Source organism: Erpetoichthys calabaricus, chromosome 2 (assembly GCF_900747795.2).
Source record: "Erpetoichthys calabaricus chromosome 2, fErpCal1.3, whole genome shotgun sequence".
Classification (NCBI taxonomy): domain Eukaryota; kingdom Metazoa; phylum Chordata; class Cladistia; order Polypteriformes; family Polypteridae; genus Erpetoichthys; species Erpetoichthys calabaricus.
In genome coordinates, this window is record NC_041395.2 from 335,575,151 (window position 1) to 335,594,038 (window position 18,888).

Sequence of the window (18,888 nt, forward strand, 5' to 3'; positions counted from 1 at the left end):
GATTGTAATTTGCTTTTACTGCCTCATTTTGACCTCTAAGTTCTCTTGCTCTTCTCACTGCTGTTGTCAAATCCTTCCTCTTCATCCTCTTCATCAACATTTCGCTTCTAGTTCATTTCCATATTATACATATATTATGTATAATGTATGTTATAATTGTGTGTTGAAAAACTTTCCGGTGCTTTTTGGGGGGCTGTAAGGGTGTATCTATCTATCTATCTATCTAAAGCCTGGTTCTGTTGCTCATTTTAAGACTGGCTTTTTCATTTTGTTCTAATTGGCCATCTTTGTTTCACCCCAATGCAGTTAAAAACCAGGCTCGCTGGGTGCAGCAGTTTATCACTGACATGGAGCTCCTTTACCAGGAGACCAAAGACGACAACTTCAGCATCATCATTGTGGACTTTGAGAGTGATGACATGGACGTGGAGCAGGCTCTGAAGGACAGTAAAGTCCCCCGGTAATGAGAAGCACACTTCTGTGTGCATGTGAGTGCGTGTTGGCAGGTCATCCCAGACTCCAGATGTTCGATTTGTGGTCTGGAACTGAATGCTGGGAAGATGATATGTGTGTAAAGAGTCCAGTGTTGAGTGGCATCTGATGTTGATTTTGAACCCTGAGGGGAAATTGTCTTTTAGCCTGACCTGTATGGTGACAACTTCAGGAGACCGTGTTCAAATCCTGACCCCTCACTGCCTGTGTGTTCTTCTTGTGTGGATTTCTGCCCTTGGTGCTCTCGTTTTACTCCTCCACCCCAAGAATGTGCTGGTTAACTGCCAACTCTAATTTTTTCCATAGCAGCAATAGTACCAACCCAGCATCTGTACCACCTGCGCCCCCCCAGAAGAGGTCATCCAGCAGTCAAAACCCTTAAGACCACGACAGAGCTTAAAAACAGAGAAATCCAAAACTGAGTTACTGCAAATGTTTCCAACAGTGGGATATGAAGAATGAAAGCTAATGCCACAGTAAAGAAGTTGTGCCAATGGGTGACTTAAATAGCCCTCTGGTATCTATTACAGCACCTGAGGGGTCCCTCAATAAACAACAGACCATTCCTTAATGTATCCATGGATACATTTGTAATTACTTATCTAGAAAAATCTTGCTTCATGTAGTCTGTGAAATTTTCTGTCAGGAATGTTTCCAGCTGAGGAACTGACCAATTGGCCCTGCAGTGCCCTTAGGGGTCCGTATGTCAGCAGCCATACCACATGCGCTTCAGAAAAGGGGTCATCCACCTGCAGCTAAGCATGTGCGGGCCCAGCCAGTACTTGGATGGGAGACCACCTAGGAAAAGGTTGGGTTGCTGCTGGAAGAGGTGCTGGTGAGGCCAGCAGGGGGCGCTTACCATGTGGTCTGAATATGGAATGCAGTGACGGGGACACTAGGCTGTAAAAATGGTGCCGTCCTTCAGATGTCAGAGGTCCTGACTCTCTGTGGTCATAAAAGATCCCTGGGCATGCTTCATAAAGAGTAGGGGGAATCCTGATGTCCTGGCTAATGTCCACCATGGTTTTGTCCATTCTGGCCCCCTTATCAGCTCCTGTCTCTAACTGGCTATCTCTCTCTCACCACTTCACCACCTAACAGCAAATGTGTGGTGAGCGGACTGACACAAAATGACCGCCGTTGCATCATCCAGGTGGGTGCCACACATTGGTGGTGGTGGAAGTGGCTCCTCACTCACTACGTAAAGTGCTTTGAGTAGCGCTCTATAAACGTAATTTGAGCCATGAAGGGTTCTTTTCTGCTTTATATTTTTATAGTTGTGCTCCCTGTAAGCCCACAAATGAAAGAAATCAGAGTTACTTAAACATTTTCTTCTCACAACCCAAACCTTGCCCTCCTTAGTGTCTTCAAGACCCAGTTCATGACATCCATCAAGTCACATCCCACCTTTGGCAAATCACTGCCAACAGTCATGGTGTGGGCAGTGTGGCGGGTGCGGGGGTCTCCTTGGAGAATTCCATTGACGGTCAGCATGGGGGTGTGTGGCTTTTTCACCTTTGAGAATCGCCATTGACAGTCGGAGCAAAAATTACTTTAACAACCGGTGAGAGCCCCTTCAGGAGACACAACCGTACACAACCTAATTTACCATTGAATACAGTGGGGAGTGGTGACCCAACAACAGCAACCCACAACCCAACCCAAAGTTTAAGAAACTGTAAAAATAAATTAATTGAAAAATATACATACAGTCATATGAAAAAGTTTGGGAACCCCTCTTAATTCTTTGGATTTTTGTTTCTCATTGGCTGAGCTTTCAAAGTAGCAACTTCCTTTTAATATCTGACATGCCTTATGGACACAGTAGGATTTCAGCAGTGACATTAAGTTTATTGGATTAACAGAAAATATGCAATATGCATCATAACAAAATCAGACAGGTGAATAAATGTGGGCACCGCAACAGAGATATGATGTCAATACTTAGTTGAGCCTCCTTTACAAATCTAACAGCCTCTAGACGCTGTCCTCCTATAGCCTTTGATGGGTGTCTGGATTCTGGATGGAGGTATTGTTGACCATTCTTCATACAAAATCTCTCCAGTTCAGTTCAATTTGATGGACAGCCTGCTTCAAATCATCCCAGATTTTTGATGATATTCAAGTCAGGGGACTGTGACGGCCATTCCAGAACATTGTACTTCTCCCTCTGCATGAATGCCTTTGTAGATTTCCAACTGTGTTTTGGGTCATTGTCTTGTTGGAATATCCAACCCCTGCATAACTTCAACTTTGTGACTGATGCTTGAACATTATCCTGAAGAATTTGTTGATATTGGGTTGAATTCATCTGACCCTCAACTTTAACAAGGGCCCCAGTCCCTGAACTAGCCACACAGCCCCACAGCATGATGGAACCTCCACCAAATTTGACAGTAGGTAGCAGGTGTTTTTCTTGGAATGCGGTGTTCTTCTTCCGCCATGCAAAGCGCTGTTTGTGATGACCAAATAACTAAATTTTTGTCTCATCAGTCCAAAGCACTTTGTTCCAAAATGAATCTGGTTTGTCTAAATGAGCATTGGCATACAACAAGCGACTCTGTTTGTGACGTGAGTGCAGAAAGGGCTTCTATCTCATCACCCTGCCATACAGATGTTCTTTGTGCAAATTGCGCTGAATTGTAGAACGTACAGATACACCATCTGCAGCAAGATGTTCTTGCAGGTCTTTGGAGGTGATCTGTGGGTTGTCTGTCACCATTCTCACAATCCTGCACATATTCCGCTCCTGTATTTTTCTTGGCCTGCCAGACCTGCTGGGTTTAACAGCAACTGTGCCTGTGGCCTTCCATTTCCTGATTCCATTCCTTACAGTTACAGAAACTGACAGTTTAAACCTCTCAGATGGCTTTTTGCCGCCTTCCCCTAAACCAGGAGACTCAACAATCTTTGTTTTCAGATCTTTGGAGAGTTGCTTTGAGGATCCCATGCTGTCACTCTTCAGAGGAGAGTCAAAGGGAAGGAAGCACAACTTGTAATTGACCACCTTAAATCCCTTTATATCTCATGATGGGACACACCTGTCTATGAAGTTCAAGGCTTAACGAGCTCATCCAACCAATTTGGTGTTGTAAGTAATCAGCATTGAGCAGTGACAGGCATTCAAATCAGCACAATGACAAGGGGACCCACATTTGTGCACAGCCAGTTTTTCACATTTGATTTAATTTCATACAACTAAATACTGCATCACTAAAAATCTTTATTCGGAAAACACTGCAATACTCAGATGTTCCTAGGAAATGAAAGACATACCACTGTTATCTTTGGTGTTGAAAGGAGAGTCAATTATGATGCAGGCTGAGAGGGGGTCCCAAACTTTTTCATATGACTGTATCTTGTAAGAGAGGAGAACAACATGGAAAAACATGTTCAGGTCATGACCGTGACCCCGTATAAGACAAAAATAAAATAGTTAACAAAACTTTTAGCAGTGTCCAATACAGAACTGCTACAAAGATGGCTGCGGTCCTGTTATACGTGTTCCAGGCAGGGAGGGCGGACAACGGAAGTGACGACAGCAGTGGAATGGCAAGTAGTTCCCATATATATTCATGTATAAGTCGGGTCTTGAAACCTAAAAAATCGATCATAAAATCAAACCCCGACTTGTATGACTAGTGCGACACTGACATTTTTTTTTTACATTGTACCAGATGAAGCGTTTGTCCACCTCTCGAACCCTCAGGTACCACTCTGATGACCAGGTGAAAGTATAATAATAATTCTTTTTATTATAATACAGTAGTGCACCAAGCACTCTCCTCCACACACTCATAAACACAATAAACTACTCTCCAAACAATCCTCCAGTCCCAGACACTTAGCCCACCTTCCTCCCAGCTCAGCTCAGTGTCTGGGCTTACCCAGAGTCCTTTTATAGCCCCTGACCCGGAAATGGTTCCAAGCCAAACCCACAAGTCCGTTTTCCTTCCGGGTCAGGGCAAACAGTCCTTTTCTTCATCCCGGGAGCACGTCGCTTCCTCCAGTCACGTGACTGTGACGCACTCCCGGGTTATAGGGCATGTAAGAATCCACTAGCCCCTTCACAGCGACTCCTGGCGGCCCCCAAGGTATCCAGCAGGGCTGTGTATAGAAACTACAAAGTCCATGAGGCCCTGCTGGAACTCGGGGCACCAATATGCTGTCCGGAGGGCTCCTCCTAGCGGCCTGGGGGTGAGGGCCGGATCGGAAAGCCGGCAATCCTCCACAACATCTTCTTGCCTCTTCCAATCTCTCACCAGTTTCTCATATTCAGATTGTTGCAGCAGCGTACTTAACGATTTCTTTCGCTACTTCAACAACATTTAATTAAAAACCAACTTCATATTTTCTTCTGATCGAACGCTCCATCGTAGATAAGGGATGCTCTTACGATAAAGGTGTGTGAGGGTGTGAGATACAAAAAACACAAATCAGTTCAGACGTCAATAGTTTGGGTATCACCGTGTGGTCATGTGGGCACAACAGAGAGAGAGGTTAGGAGCGGCCGCTGATTTAGCGTATTGCCACACCCACATAGAAATAAAAGGCCGTGTGCTCCGTGGTGACTCTCTCAGGTGGGCGTTAGCATATCGTAATCTCTTGGACCAATAGAGTTTTCCGTATTCGACTTATACAACCGACATTATACAATACCGGAAATTATACGGTATAATCAAGTCCCGACTTATCTTCGTGAGAACTTATCAGTGAGTATATACGGTAGTCTTCCATTCTGCAGAAAGGATAAGAGAGGAGGCAGTGGACAACAGTGCCACCCCCTGGCGTGACGGGTAAATACCATCACCAGAGCCCCTGAGCCGTCTCCCATACGCACACATGTGACAGGGTGGAGCATAACGAGGATTCGCTGTCAGAGTCGACCTAATTTGATACCCGGAACTATGGGTTTGATTGGAATGAAATCCCAACAAGAGCTTTACTGGTTTTATGGCTGGTTTGGTGGTCAGTGCTGCTGCTTCCTCACCATTGCATAGTCCTCATTTTCGAGTCCTGTTTGGAGTTTGCACGTTCTCCCACATCTTTATGGATTTTTCTCCTGTTTTTCCTCCTACATTTTTATGCATTCAGAGTTGAATTCCTCCAAAAACAAAAAACATTTTCCTATCACGAGATAAAGCCCCTCTTGGCAGGTGTTGTAACACGGAGAACCTTTAGGCATGCTCCATGCATTAGCGGGAAGCCTTTGTCACAAGTTTAATATGTTTTTATTTTCATATTTCCCATGATGCCGTTTTGTTTGGTGATTTGCACTGCCATTTTGGGGCTCAATTGCTGTGTGCATCCTGGGGGTGCCCGGGGGCAAGTCACTGGCAGTCACCATCAATTTTGTCATCGGTGTGACACTTTAAGTCTGTCCACAACACCTTTTCCCAGAATTCGGCAGGCTCTTTGAAGTCCTTTTTCCTCAAACTGTCATCTGGCCATCTTGTTTTTGTGGTCTTCATCTTGCAGTGCGTCCTCCGTATTTCTGCTCATGAACTCTTATGCTGATAGTCGTCTCTGACACTCACACATCGGCCCCCTGAAGTCTGTTTCTGATCAGGCTTTGGGGGCTTTTCTTGACCAAAGTGAGGATCCTTCTGTCCTCAGCGGTGGAGGTCTTCCTTGGCCAATCAGCCCCTGCGTGATTCTTGAGCCCACCGGTGTGTTCTTTCTTCTTCATGATATTCCAGACAGTTGATTTTGGTCATCCTAAGGTCTTACTGATGTCTCATAACGGCTTATTTGACTTTCACTGCCATCGCTCTTCTCCTCATGTTGAACAATGGCAGCTACAGACTCTGAAGGGTAAAAGCAGGCCGGCGTATCTTATAAAACCATGAAACACACCTGAGGAATCAGACACCAAACATTGCGGTGCTCTGAAATGGGGGAACTGTGTAGAAAATGTGTGGCGTGACCAAAATGTCTGCAGATCCCCTGAAATGAAAGTCTGCAGTGTGCACTTTAATCACAATGTCTGAATTGTTTGATTTGTAATTTTAAACTGGAGAGCAGAGGGAACTAAATAAAGGAGAACATTAGAACACTCCAGACGAGAACAGACCGTTCAGCCCAACAAAACTTGCCAGTCCTATCCACTTATTTCTTCCCAAAAAACAATCAAGTTGAGTTTTGAAAGTCCCCAACGTCTTACTGTCCACCACACGACTTGGTCACCTTATTCCAAGTGTCTATTGTTCTTTACGTGAAGAAAATCTTCCTAATGTTTATGCGAAATTTACCCTTAACAAGTTTCCAACTCTGTCCCCATGCTCTTGATGAACTCATTTTAAAGTGATGGCACTGAGGATAGAGATCTGCAATGGCAATCAGAAGGTTGCCGGTTCGAATCCCGTAAATGGCAATAGGGACTCTGCTCTGTTGGGCCCTTAAGTGAGGCCCTTAACCTGCAATTGCTGAGCGCTTTGAGTAGTGAGAAAAGCGCAATATAAATGCAAAGAATTATTATTATTATTATAAAGTCACCGTTGTGACCCACTGCACTAATTCCCTTCATAATTTTAAACACTTCAGTCAAGTCTCCTCTTCATCTCCTTTTGTTCAAACTCTAAAGGCTCAGCTCTTTTAATCTTTCCTCATTACTCATCCCCTGTAGCCCTGGACTCAGCCTATTCACTCTTCTCTGGACCTTCTCTAGTGCTGCTATGTCCTTTTTGTAGCCTGGAGACCAAAACTACACCCAGTACTCCAGATGAGGCCTCACCAGTGTGTTATAAAGCTTGAGCAGAACCTCCTGTGACTTGCACTCCACACATCAAGGCGCTATATAACCTGATATTTTGTGAGCCTTCTTAATGGCTTCTGAGCACTACATATCCATCCATCCATTTTCCAACCCGCTATATTCCTAACTACAGGGTCACGGGGGTCTGCTGGAGCCAATCCCAGCCAACACAGGGCAAAAGGCAGGAACCAATCCCGGGCAGGGTGCCAACCCACCGCAGGACACACACAAACACACCAAGCACACACTAGGGCCAATTTAGAATCGCCAATCCACCTAACCTGCATGTCTTTGGACTGTGGGAGGAAACCCACACAGACACGGGGAGAACATGCAAACTCCACGCAGGGAGGACCCAGGAAGCGAACCTGGGTCTCCTAACTGCAAGGCAGCAGTGCTACCACTGTGCCACCGTGCCGCCCAGCACTAAATATAAGACAGTTTAATACAACATAGTTTAATGTCATGCCATACTAAAATACATTGCTACATGTTTAATGCACACCACATTTTTCACAAGAGAATTCTGGTGAGAGTGAGAGAACTCAAAAGTGTCTGACAGTTCTGTAAATGGTTTTGCAAAAAAAAAACAAAGACAGCATTGAACAAGAAGCACCTGACAGCTACTGTAAAGCATGACGGTGGAAATGTTCTGGTTTGGGTCTTCTGTGGTGCATTACAGTCTGGCCAGCCCACCATCACAGAATCCACTAGGAATTCTTTGAGTGAGGACAACATGAGGCCATCTGTTAGAAGATTGAAGTTCAAATGAAACTGGATGTCAGGACAGGACAATGACGCTAAACATACCAATAAATCCAACAAAGAATGGCTGAGAAGGATAGCGTAGAGTCCACTATGACTCCTAAATCCTTCTCATAAGGTGGACTCTCGATTTTCTGACCACCCATTGTGTATTCAAACATCACAGTTTTACTTCCTATTTGTAATTCTTTACATTTACTGACATTAAATTTCATCTGCCACCAATCTCAGCAAGAGGCTTACTGAGAATAAATTGGTTGACGGTGCCGGAGTTTATCAGGTTCATTGAATGTGTGGCATGGAGAATGTCAAAGTAACTTTAAGAGCGGACTTTACTTTCCTTCTGTTTATAGTAGTAGTACTGGTGGTCATGTTGGCAGTGCCCAATGCCATGTTAGATGTAAACACTGTATATTAAAATACAGAACTAGATAGATAGATAGATAGATAGATAGATAGATAGATAGATAGATAGATAGATAGATAGATAGATAGATAGATAGATAGATACTTTATTAATCCCAAGGGGAAATTCGCATACTCCAGCAGCAGCATACTGATAATAACAATATTAAATTAAAGAGTGATAACAATGCAGGTATAACAGACAATAACTTTGTATAATGTTAACGTTTACCCACCCGGGTGGAATTGAAGAGTCGCATAGTGTGGGGGAGGAACGATCTCCTCAGTCTGTCAGTGGAGCAGGACGGTGACAGCAGTCTGTCGCTGAAGCTGCTCCTCTGTCTGGAGATGATCCTGTTTAGTGGATTCTCCATGATTGACAGGAGTCTGCTCAGCGCCCGTCGCTCTGCCACAGATGTTAAACTGTCCAGCTCCATGCCTACAATAGAGCCTGCCTTCCTCACCAGTTTGTCCAGGCGTGAGGCGTCCCTCTTCTTTATGCTGCCTCCCCAGCACACCACCGCGTAGAAGAGGGCACTCGCCACAACCGTCTGGTAGAACATCTGCAGCATCTTATTGCAGATGTTGAAGGACGCCAGTCTTCTAAGGAAGTATAACCGGCTCTGTCCTTTCTTACACAGAGCATCAGTATTGGCAGTCCAGTCTAATTTATCATCCGGCTGCACTCCCAGGTATTTATAGGTCTGCACCCTCTGCACAGTCACCTCTGATGATCACGGGGTCCATGATGTATGCTATCCAAGTCCTTCTGTAATGATATAACAGATTCCAAATTATCTGCTAATCCACCTATCTGGGTATCATCTGCAAACTGAGCCAGCTTGTTACTTATATTCCTATCTAAATTATTTATATATATTAAAAATAGCAGCAGCCCCAGCACTGCCCCCTTCTGGTCACCACTCTTAACATCAGCCAGTTCTGATGAGACTCCTCACACCATCACCCTCTGCTTCCTGTGTCTGAGCCAATTCTGCACCCATCTACACAGCACTCCCTGAACTCCAACTTCTTTTAATTTGATGCCCACCCTCTCATGTGGCACCTTATCAAATGCTTTCTGAAAGTCCAGATAAATAATATCATAAGCTCCACTATCCTTTTGTTGCCTCCTCATAGAATTCCACATTAGTAAAACACGACCTCCCTCTTCTGATCCCATGCTGACTGTTCCTAATAACTCCTGTCCTTGCCATGTGTTGCTCAATCTTATCCTTAATAATTCCTTCAATTAATTTTCCTGTGATGCACATTAAGCTTACTGGCTTATAGTTGCTTGGATCTGCCCAGTCACCCAGTTTATATAATGGGATGAATTTTGCCTTTGAAATGAGCCTTTGTCCCAAATAATATGAAGGGCACTGTACTGTATTTGGCTGATTGTTCAGTTTCATTTTGGCTCCTAAGTCTCTTGTTTTCAGGAATAAGGACGGTGTAGCGACATCTGCTGAGCGTATCACCCTGCCTTTGCTTCTTTTAGGCCACAAGTGTTTTTCTAAAAGTTTGTCTTTTGCCTTCTCAGCTATCATTACATGAGGAAAGAAGGCAATTTTGAGCGGTCAGCTGGACTACAGTCTGGAGTGGACAGCGTTGAGGTAAGCATTGACTTCATTGTTTGACGATGGGATTTTGTCACAAGAGGGGAAGAAACAACACACAAAATCCACTTAGGACCATTTGCTAAGCATACATGCATTCCAAAATGCCAGTATCTAAACAACCCACTAAAATGTTAATAAGGGGCATACAAATGAGGCCCACCAGAATGCCCCCGTTTAGTACTGAGCTGAGTGTCACACGTCTGTCACTAATAAACATTTATTAAGCCTCTGGGTGCCAGTAAGAAGGTCTTACGCCAAAAAACTGGTGATGGACAAAAATTGAAATTACATTTAAAAGAGCTCAGATAAGACGGCATCACCGTGATCTTGATGTGGAGAATGAGAGCTGGTGATGTGCTGAGTGGCACAGGATGTATTGAAGGAAGTCGGTGGGGTGATTTTACATAACAGCTGTGCTACCCACCTAAGACGTGTTGAAATCTGAGTGATCAACGTCACAAACCTCAGCATTAACGTTACAGTGCACCATCTATTGAAATGTATTTTGTAATGCAGGTAGTAATAAAATGTATTGCATTTGCCTTTCCAACACATGGCACATCACAAACATTAACACTGCTTTTACAGATCTTGTACCAAATGGCATATAACAGACATGTGCATTGCATTTGTCATTCCAATAGATGGCACGTCACAGACATTTGTAGTATTGCATTTCAGGAGTACAAATGTGTGTGATGCTCCATCTGTTGGAATGACAAAGAGACATAGCAACCGGACAGACACCCAGATACACAGACTCACAGACACTTATCCTTATGTTTATGACGTGCCATCTGTTGGAATGATAGAGACATAGCAAGTGGAACAGACTTACAGACACTTAATCCCTTGCCTTTCTAATCTATCACATATCACATATATTTCACAAATCTATCTATCTATCTGTCTATCTATCTATCTATCTATCTATCTATCTATCTATCTATCTATCTATCTATCTATCTATCTATCTATCTATCTATTATATAGTGCCTTTCATCTATCTATCTATCTATCTATCTATCTATCTATCTATCTATCTACAGTATCTATCTATCTATCTATCTATCTATCTATCTATCTATCTATCTATCTATCTATCTATCTATCTATTATATAGTACCTTTCATCTATCTATCTATCTATCTATCTATCTATCTATCTATCTATCTATCTATCTATCTATCTATCTATCTATTATATAGTGCCTTTCATCTATCTATCTACCTATCTATCTATCTATCTATCTATCTATCTATCTATCTATCTATCTATCTATCTATCTATCTATCTATCTATTATATAGTGCCTTTCATCTATCTATCTATCTATCTATCTATCTATCTATCTATCTATCTATCTATCTATCTATTATATAGTACCTTTCATCTATCTATCTATCTATCTGTCTATCTATCTATCTATCTATCTATCGTCCCCTTTTTAAGCTCATTGTAGTTAATGCCCAGAGCTGCCTGTAAGTACCATTTTATGAGGTCTATTTTGTTTTATTTTTTAGGACAGCCACAGTATTTTGTTCCTGTGTGACTTGCACATCCACTTCCCTTCAAACATCTTGGAAAGCATCAGGAAGCACTGTGTGGAGGGCAGGTTGGCCTATGCCCCCATCGTCATGAGGCTGGCGTGCGGGAGCTCTCCTACGGAGCCAGATGGTAAGCTGAAACAAAAGGTTTCTAGCCCTGTGATTTAATGAACGTTAAGTTTAACATTTGCTCACACCCTGGCATACCTTCAGCTTTTTGAACCCAAATTCCGTGCTGCACTACGGCTGGGCAAGATGCTAAGGTCCTCAGGATGCCATGTTCAATCACAAGACCAGACAATTTCAAGCTTTGGTCTTCTCTGTTGAAGATGAACAGTTGCGCTAAATAATGAGCCAAAATTTATAACCAGAAATGCTCAAATGCTAACCAGGGTTGTTGATGAGCAAGAGAAGTTTACAAAGAATAACACACTCAAGCTATTTAGGATATCTGCATTCTCAGATGACCAGCTAATGGAGAATCACCTGCTGCTTTGTTACAGAAATGTGAGAAGGTGACAAGGCAGGTAGTGTGGGTGCCAGTGTGTGTTGGTGCGACTTAGTTAAGTAGTTACATATCAAGTCCTTTCTGTATTCATTCATTGTGGAGTTTGGAGTTTTTGTATAAAGAGGTCTAACTGAGGGGAGAAAAAAAAAACAGAAGTGGTGGTCTGCGGTGACATGGCATGACTTCATCTTCAATGATGGGCAGTCGGGGCACTGAGTTACTGAGTTATGCCACATGCCAGTTAAGTGGTCCTAAAATGGACTGTTGGCTTCTTCAGCAGCTGGTGCTTCTGTGCCACTCGGGTGTTCTGGAGCTCCATGCGCTGCCCTCTACTTTGTCACTTTACCCACTGTAAGAAAAAACACAACCGTGAAGTGTTGGTGCCCCTGTAGGCCAAGCCCATATAATTTAAACAGAAACGCAGATTTTTAAATACAGTGGTGCCTCGTACTTTGAACTTCATTCGTTTCAGGAGGCCGTTTGAACTCTGAATTGTTCGAAGTCCAAATCAATTTTCCCCGTTAAAAATAATGGAAAGTGAATTCATCTGTTCCCACACCCTAAACCAGGGGTGGCAAACTCCAGTCCTGGTGGGCCACAGTGGCCACAGGTTTTCATTCTGACCCTTTTCCTAATCAGTGACCAGTCTACACTGCTAATTAACTCCTTTTCCTTCATTTTAATAGCCCTGTTTTTAAGGATTCAGTCCAATGAATTGATTCTTTTCTTCATTAAATGGCAGCCAAACAGAAATGAGACGTGAAACGAGCCGACAGACGACCAGCTAAACTGGGATTTCAAACTCCAACCAGTCTCTTAATGAGAAGCCGATTCTTGCTGTTAATTAAACTCGTTATTTAATTCCATGGCCTGTTGTGGATTTGTGAGTTTCCCCTTTGGATTAATAAAGTATCTATCTATCTATCTATCTATCTATCTATCTATCTATCTATCTATCTATCTATCTATCTATCTATCTATCTATTATATGGTGCCTTTCCTATCTATCTATCTATCTATCTATCTATCTATCTATCTATCTATCTATTATATAGTGCCTTTCATTTCTATCTATCTATCTATCTATCTATTATATAGTGCCTTTCATTTCTATCTATCTATTATATAGTGCCTTTCATTTCTATCTATCTATCTATCTATCTATCTATCTATTATATAGTGCCATTCATTTCTATCTATCTATCTATCTATCTATCTATCTATCTATCTATCTGTCTATCTATTATATAGTGCCTTTCACATCTATCTATCTATCTATCTATCTATCTATCTATCTATCTATCTATCTATCTATCTATCTATTATATAGTGCCTTTCATTTCTATCTATCTATCTATCTATCTATCTATCTATTATATAGTGCCTTTCATTTCTATCTATCTATCTATCTATCTATCTATCTATCTATCTATCTATCTATCTATCTATCTATCTATTATATAGTGCCATTCATTTCTATCTATCTATCTATCTATCTATCTATCTATCTGTCTATCTATTATATAGTGCCTTTCACATCTATCTATCTATCTATCTATCTATCTATCTATCTATTTATCTATCTATCTATTATATAGTGCCTTTCATTTCTATCTATCTATCTATCTATCTATCTATCTATCTGTTGCTGCTCTCATTTTGCCACAGCAGACATTTCCAAAACTGTTCAAAGTGTTTTGGTGAGCTGAGAGATCGGCCTTACTGAGACCTTCACCTTTCTTTATTTTCACATATCGTGTGGTGGGCACAGGTGAGTTGGTCATGTGGCGGCTCGTTTTGTGTCTCGTTATTGTTGGGCTGATAATTAAGGATAAAAGAGTCAACTAAGGGGCCCGAGTCAAGTGAATTAACACTAAAGAAAAAAGAAGTGAATTAGCAGCAAACACTGGTCACTAATGAAGAAGATGGTTAGAATGAAAACGTGCAGCCGCTGTGGCCCACCAGGACTGGAGTTCAACACCCCTGCCCTAAACGATACCCATTTTGATGAACTTAAACTGCAAATACACATAATTTAAGGTAAAAAAATAACACAGTAAATGCCCCAAAAAAATACATTAACACATGAAAACAATAAATCTTCTTCTTTCGGCTGCTCCCGTTAGGGGTCGCCACAGCAGATCATCTTCTTCCATATCTTTCTGTCTTCTGCATCTCGTTCTATCAAAACAATAAATAAAATACAAAAATATTGTATAATGAAATGAAAATGAAATGTTTGGTGGCGCTCACAGACGCAGCGGCTCGGTGCTCTTCCTTTCGCCGTTTGGTTTGCTTTTTTGTGTTTGTGTTGCTGTTCGTCATAATGACATTCTGCTGGGCGATTAACGTCTACCGTCGGCACGATGTCCTAAATAAAATATCCATCCATCCATTTTCCAACTCACTGAAACTGAACACAGGGTCACGGGGGTCTGCTGGAGCCAATCCCAGCCAACACAGGGCACAAGGCAGTAACAAGCCCTGGGCAGGGTGCCAACCCACCACAGGGCCCACACACCAAGCACACACACGGGACAATTTAGAATCGCCAGTCCACCTAAGCTGCTTGTCTTTGGACTGTGGGAGGAAACCCACCCAGACACGGGGAGAACATGCAAACTCCACACAGGGAGGACCTGGGAAGCATACCCAGGTCTTATATATAAAAAAATGCTTTTTAAAAAGCACGCTTATATTAAGTTAAAAAGTGTACTAAAAAGTAAAACATACGTCTCTCATACCCCATGTCTGCGTGGGTTTCCTCCCACAGTCCAAAGGCATGCAGGTTATGTGGATTGGCGATCCTAAATTGTCCCGTGTGTGTGTGTTTGACTGTGCTTGTGCTCTGCGGTGGGCTGGCGCACTGCCCGAGATTTGTTCCTGCCTAACGCCCTGTGTTGGCTGGGATTGGCTCCAGCAGACCCCCGTGACCCTGTAGTTAGGATATAGCGGGTTGGAGAATGACTGACTGACTGACTGACTGACTGACTGACTGACTGACTGAAGTCTCTCATACGTCACTCGTAAAATAAAGGGTCAAAAGGACAAAGGCTATTTAGTTTAGTATTCTGATGGCCTGTTAACTCTGGTCGATGTGCAGTGCTTACTGTGGTAACGTTTTCCAGAGGGCAGGAGTTCAAACAGCCCATGTGCCGGGTGTGTGGGATCTTTTATGATCTTAATGGATCTGCCCTGGCAACGTGAGTAGTGTCATTCTTGAACAGATGGGAGTGAGGACCCGATGGTTTTCTCCGCTGTCCTCACCACTCTTCGAAGTATCTTCTGTTCAGCGACAGTGCAGCTGCCACACCAAACTGAGATGCTGCTGGTCAGTATACTTTCTATAGTGCCTCTGTAGAAAGTTGTGAGGACAGGAGAGGGAAGGTTTGCTGTTTTCAGCCTTTGGAGAAAATGAAGTCGCTGTTGTGCCCTCTTGACAAGAGAAGTGGTATTTGTGGTCCATGTCAGGTCGTCTGTGATGTGCACTCCCAGAAACTTGGTGCTTCTCACTGACTTCACACTGTTTCCATGGATTGTAAGTGGCCAGTGTGGCATGTGCTTTCTCCTGAAGTCAACGATGACCACCACCTGATCGAGGCACCGTGATGTCCCTACATTGATGGATTAAAGGCCAGAAGTCCACATGACCGTCATCATCAAGTTCTTCCATGTGAACCCTGAATACCATGAGGACTGATTGTGAGGTCATTGATGTTAGGTAGAATGCCTAGAGGGGGCCGGGTGGTCTTGTTGCCTCAGTACCCCTGCAGATTTTGTTTTGGGTTTTTTTGTTTTTTCAGTCCTCCCTGTCCATCGGACCTTACTTTTATTCCATGTTAATTAGTATTGCCTAATTTTATTTTTTATATTTTCTCTTTTTTCTCTGTCTTCATCCTGTAAAGCACTTGAAGCTATATTATTTGCATGAAAATGTGCTATAGAAATAAATGCTATTGTTATTTTATCAGTATATTTAAACTGGAGTGTAGAAACATAAGGAATTCATATTTTATGTCTGCATTTCATTTTGAGTTATTTTAAACAATTTTAAGCATTCTCCCGCAACACTATAATTTGTTTCTATGAAGGGTGCCGCCATTTTGTCATCTTCTGTTTGCAGTTGCTTTGCCATTACTGGGTAGGGTCAGCCACTGGGTCAAAGGTAGAAAGGTCAGCGTCATTCACTTGTCCAAGATCAGCACGCTCCTGGAGCTCCTGGTTTTCATGCTAACCGTTTTCTTAATTGGTGACCAGTTTTTGCTGCTAATTAATTCCTTTAACATTCATTTCAATTCACTTGCTTTTTTAAGATTTGTTCCTCTGAATTCCTTCATTTCTTTTCTTAAATGGCATCCAAACACAAATGAAATGTGTCGGGACCTCAAAGTCCCACTAGTTTCACTCCAAGCTACTTAATTAGGCATCACGTCTTGTTGTTAATTAAACCCGTTTTTTAATTCCATGGCTTGTTGCTGCTCTCATTGTGCAACAGCAGACATGTCCGAAATTGTGGATTTTATCTTTTCTAAAAGCACTGTTAAAATATTTTGGGGACCTGAGCAGATCAACATTCCTGAGACCCTCATCTGTCTTTATTTTCAGATATTGTGTGATGGACACCAGGGGCCTCATGTATAAACGGTGCGTACGCACAGAAATGTTGCGTACGAATGTTTCCACGCTCAAATCGTGATGTATAAAACCTAAACTTGGCGTAAAGCCACGCACATTTCCACGGTAACTCATACCTTGGCGTACGCAATTTCTCTGCTCGGTTTTGCAGACAGGCGGCACCCAGCGTCAAAGCAGTGCTACTGTTCCTGTGTGGTCACCCTTTCTTTCTTAGCTCCACATTCCTGACGTGGCTTTATAAATACACTGAAATTAACTGCATATTGTTTATTAGTGTAATGCATCTGATTGTAATTAACCTGCAGCAATATAATGGGCCAGGGAATAGCCATAGTATTCCAAATACCATAACTGCTTTAGCGTTGTTACTCTCACTGCATCTTCTTCTTCTTTCAGCTGCTCCCATTAAGGGTTGCCACTGCGGATCATCTTTTTCCATATTACTCTCACTGCACCACTCGGAGTATTTATATCAATGTATCTGAGTGTGAATCACAGCAGCAGCTGAGCGGAAAGAGAATTATCGGTATACAGTTTCAAGTACACACTACCTCAACCACGGCAAAAAGCGTCAAAGCCTTTCCTGTACGGACCTCACGTTTCAGAAACAGTTTCATCCCAAGAACTATAAACGCACTCAATCAGTCCATCAAGTGCTCCTTGTAGAACTGTTTGTACTCATAAGTACAATCACCTCACTGTAAACTTACACTACAGTTATAATATTGCACAACCTGCGCTACTTTATAAAGCGCGTATGATGACAATATCATTTTTAAGATGAAATGCAGCAAAATATGTTGCTTATAGTATACAGATAAAACTTTAACTTCATTTAAATAATCGGTATTGTTAATAATTAAACATGTGAGGACACGGTGCCGCAGCGTATAGCTAGTTCAAGGATAGCTCCTGCCTTGCACTGTATTCTTGCTGGTGCTGACGCGACACTGGAAGGATAGACGGATTGAATAATTAAACATGTACTACGAAGATATTTCAATGTACATTAAAAGTTTTGAAGAATCGGCGTTTTAAGCTTACAGATGGCTTAACGTCTATTACAGAGCTGATTGTGTGGCGATTGGGTATTTGGAGAAAGAAAAGTACGTTTGAAAGAGACAGTACTTCTGTAATAAATTATTTCATCGAAGGTCGCACATGGTGCAGCAAGCCTCTTGTGTGAGATATGAACAAGCACTGCGCCACCGTGTTCCCATGTTTAATAACATGCTTTCATTCCTATCATCATGAAAATGATATCACGTATACATCTCAGTATTTTAATTATTCAGAGAGCTGTAATATCACGAATGTAATGGATTCTGTGTCCTGTCGGAGAAAAAGAAAGAACGGAAGCACGTAGTGATTCACACACATAGAGCACATAGAAGAATAAATACAGAACAAAGCGTTTAACGTGCTACTTGAGAAACTAGTAAAATAAACGATTTTAAGATGAAGTTTATGATGTTCTGCTTTAATGGCAAAATAAACTACGTGATTAAAGTGGAAATTTCGAGATTGAAGTTGACATTTCGTGCTTTTTTCCCCACTGTCTGCCTATTTTTTTTGTCTGTACCCTAATAAGCTTTCATATGACACTCAGACGGTGGGCTACGACTTGCCTTTTCACGGCGACTTTGATATGTGATTTCTTTTTTATTTCGGGCACTGTGCGACTTTGTGAATTTGATCTTTCGAGTTTCTCCGACACTCTGTCACTCGATCAACTTTCTTTTGTTGATTATAACACTGTTTAAAAAACTGTTTCCTTTGCCTCCACTTGGTATTTGCTGAAATTCTTATATTTTCCCCTGTGCTTTTCCCATTGTCTTTTCACAGAAGGCTATTTATATTGATTTGCATATTCAAAGAGGCGTAATTCTGGGAGGAGTTGGGGCGGGACAGAAGGCGCGTGCACGTGCGTTACTTTTCACGCTGATCAGGATTTATGTAGTGGAAGAACGTGAAATTTTGCGTGCGCACAGATTCCTGCATCTGGATTTTTCTGTGCGTACGCACAATCCCGCTTTTGTGCTTACGCCATGTTATAGTGTGAGTTCTACGCACGTGTTATACATGAGGCCCCAGTTGTTTTGTCTCATTTTGTATCTCCTGATTCTTTGGCTGTGAATTAAGGAAAAAGAAACAATGAAGG

At 42.3% G+C, this 18,888-nt stretch overlaps 1 protein-coding gene across 1 annotated transcript in view; it reads left to right on the forward strand.

The window, feature by feature from the left end:
• The window catches only part of b4galnt4a (beta-1,4-N-acetyl-galactosaminyl transferase 4a), a 717,903-nt gene that overhangs the window by 686,629 nt on the left and 12,386 nt on the right, over positions 1-18,888 (forward strand). Inside the window, 3 exon segments of the mRNA XM_051923408.1 lie at positions 307-460; positions 9,960-10,032; positions 11,561-11,714. Coding sequence (XP_051779368.1) covers positions 307-460; positions 9,960-10,032; positions 11,561-11,714 — 381 coding nt within the window.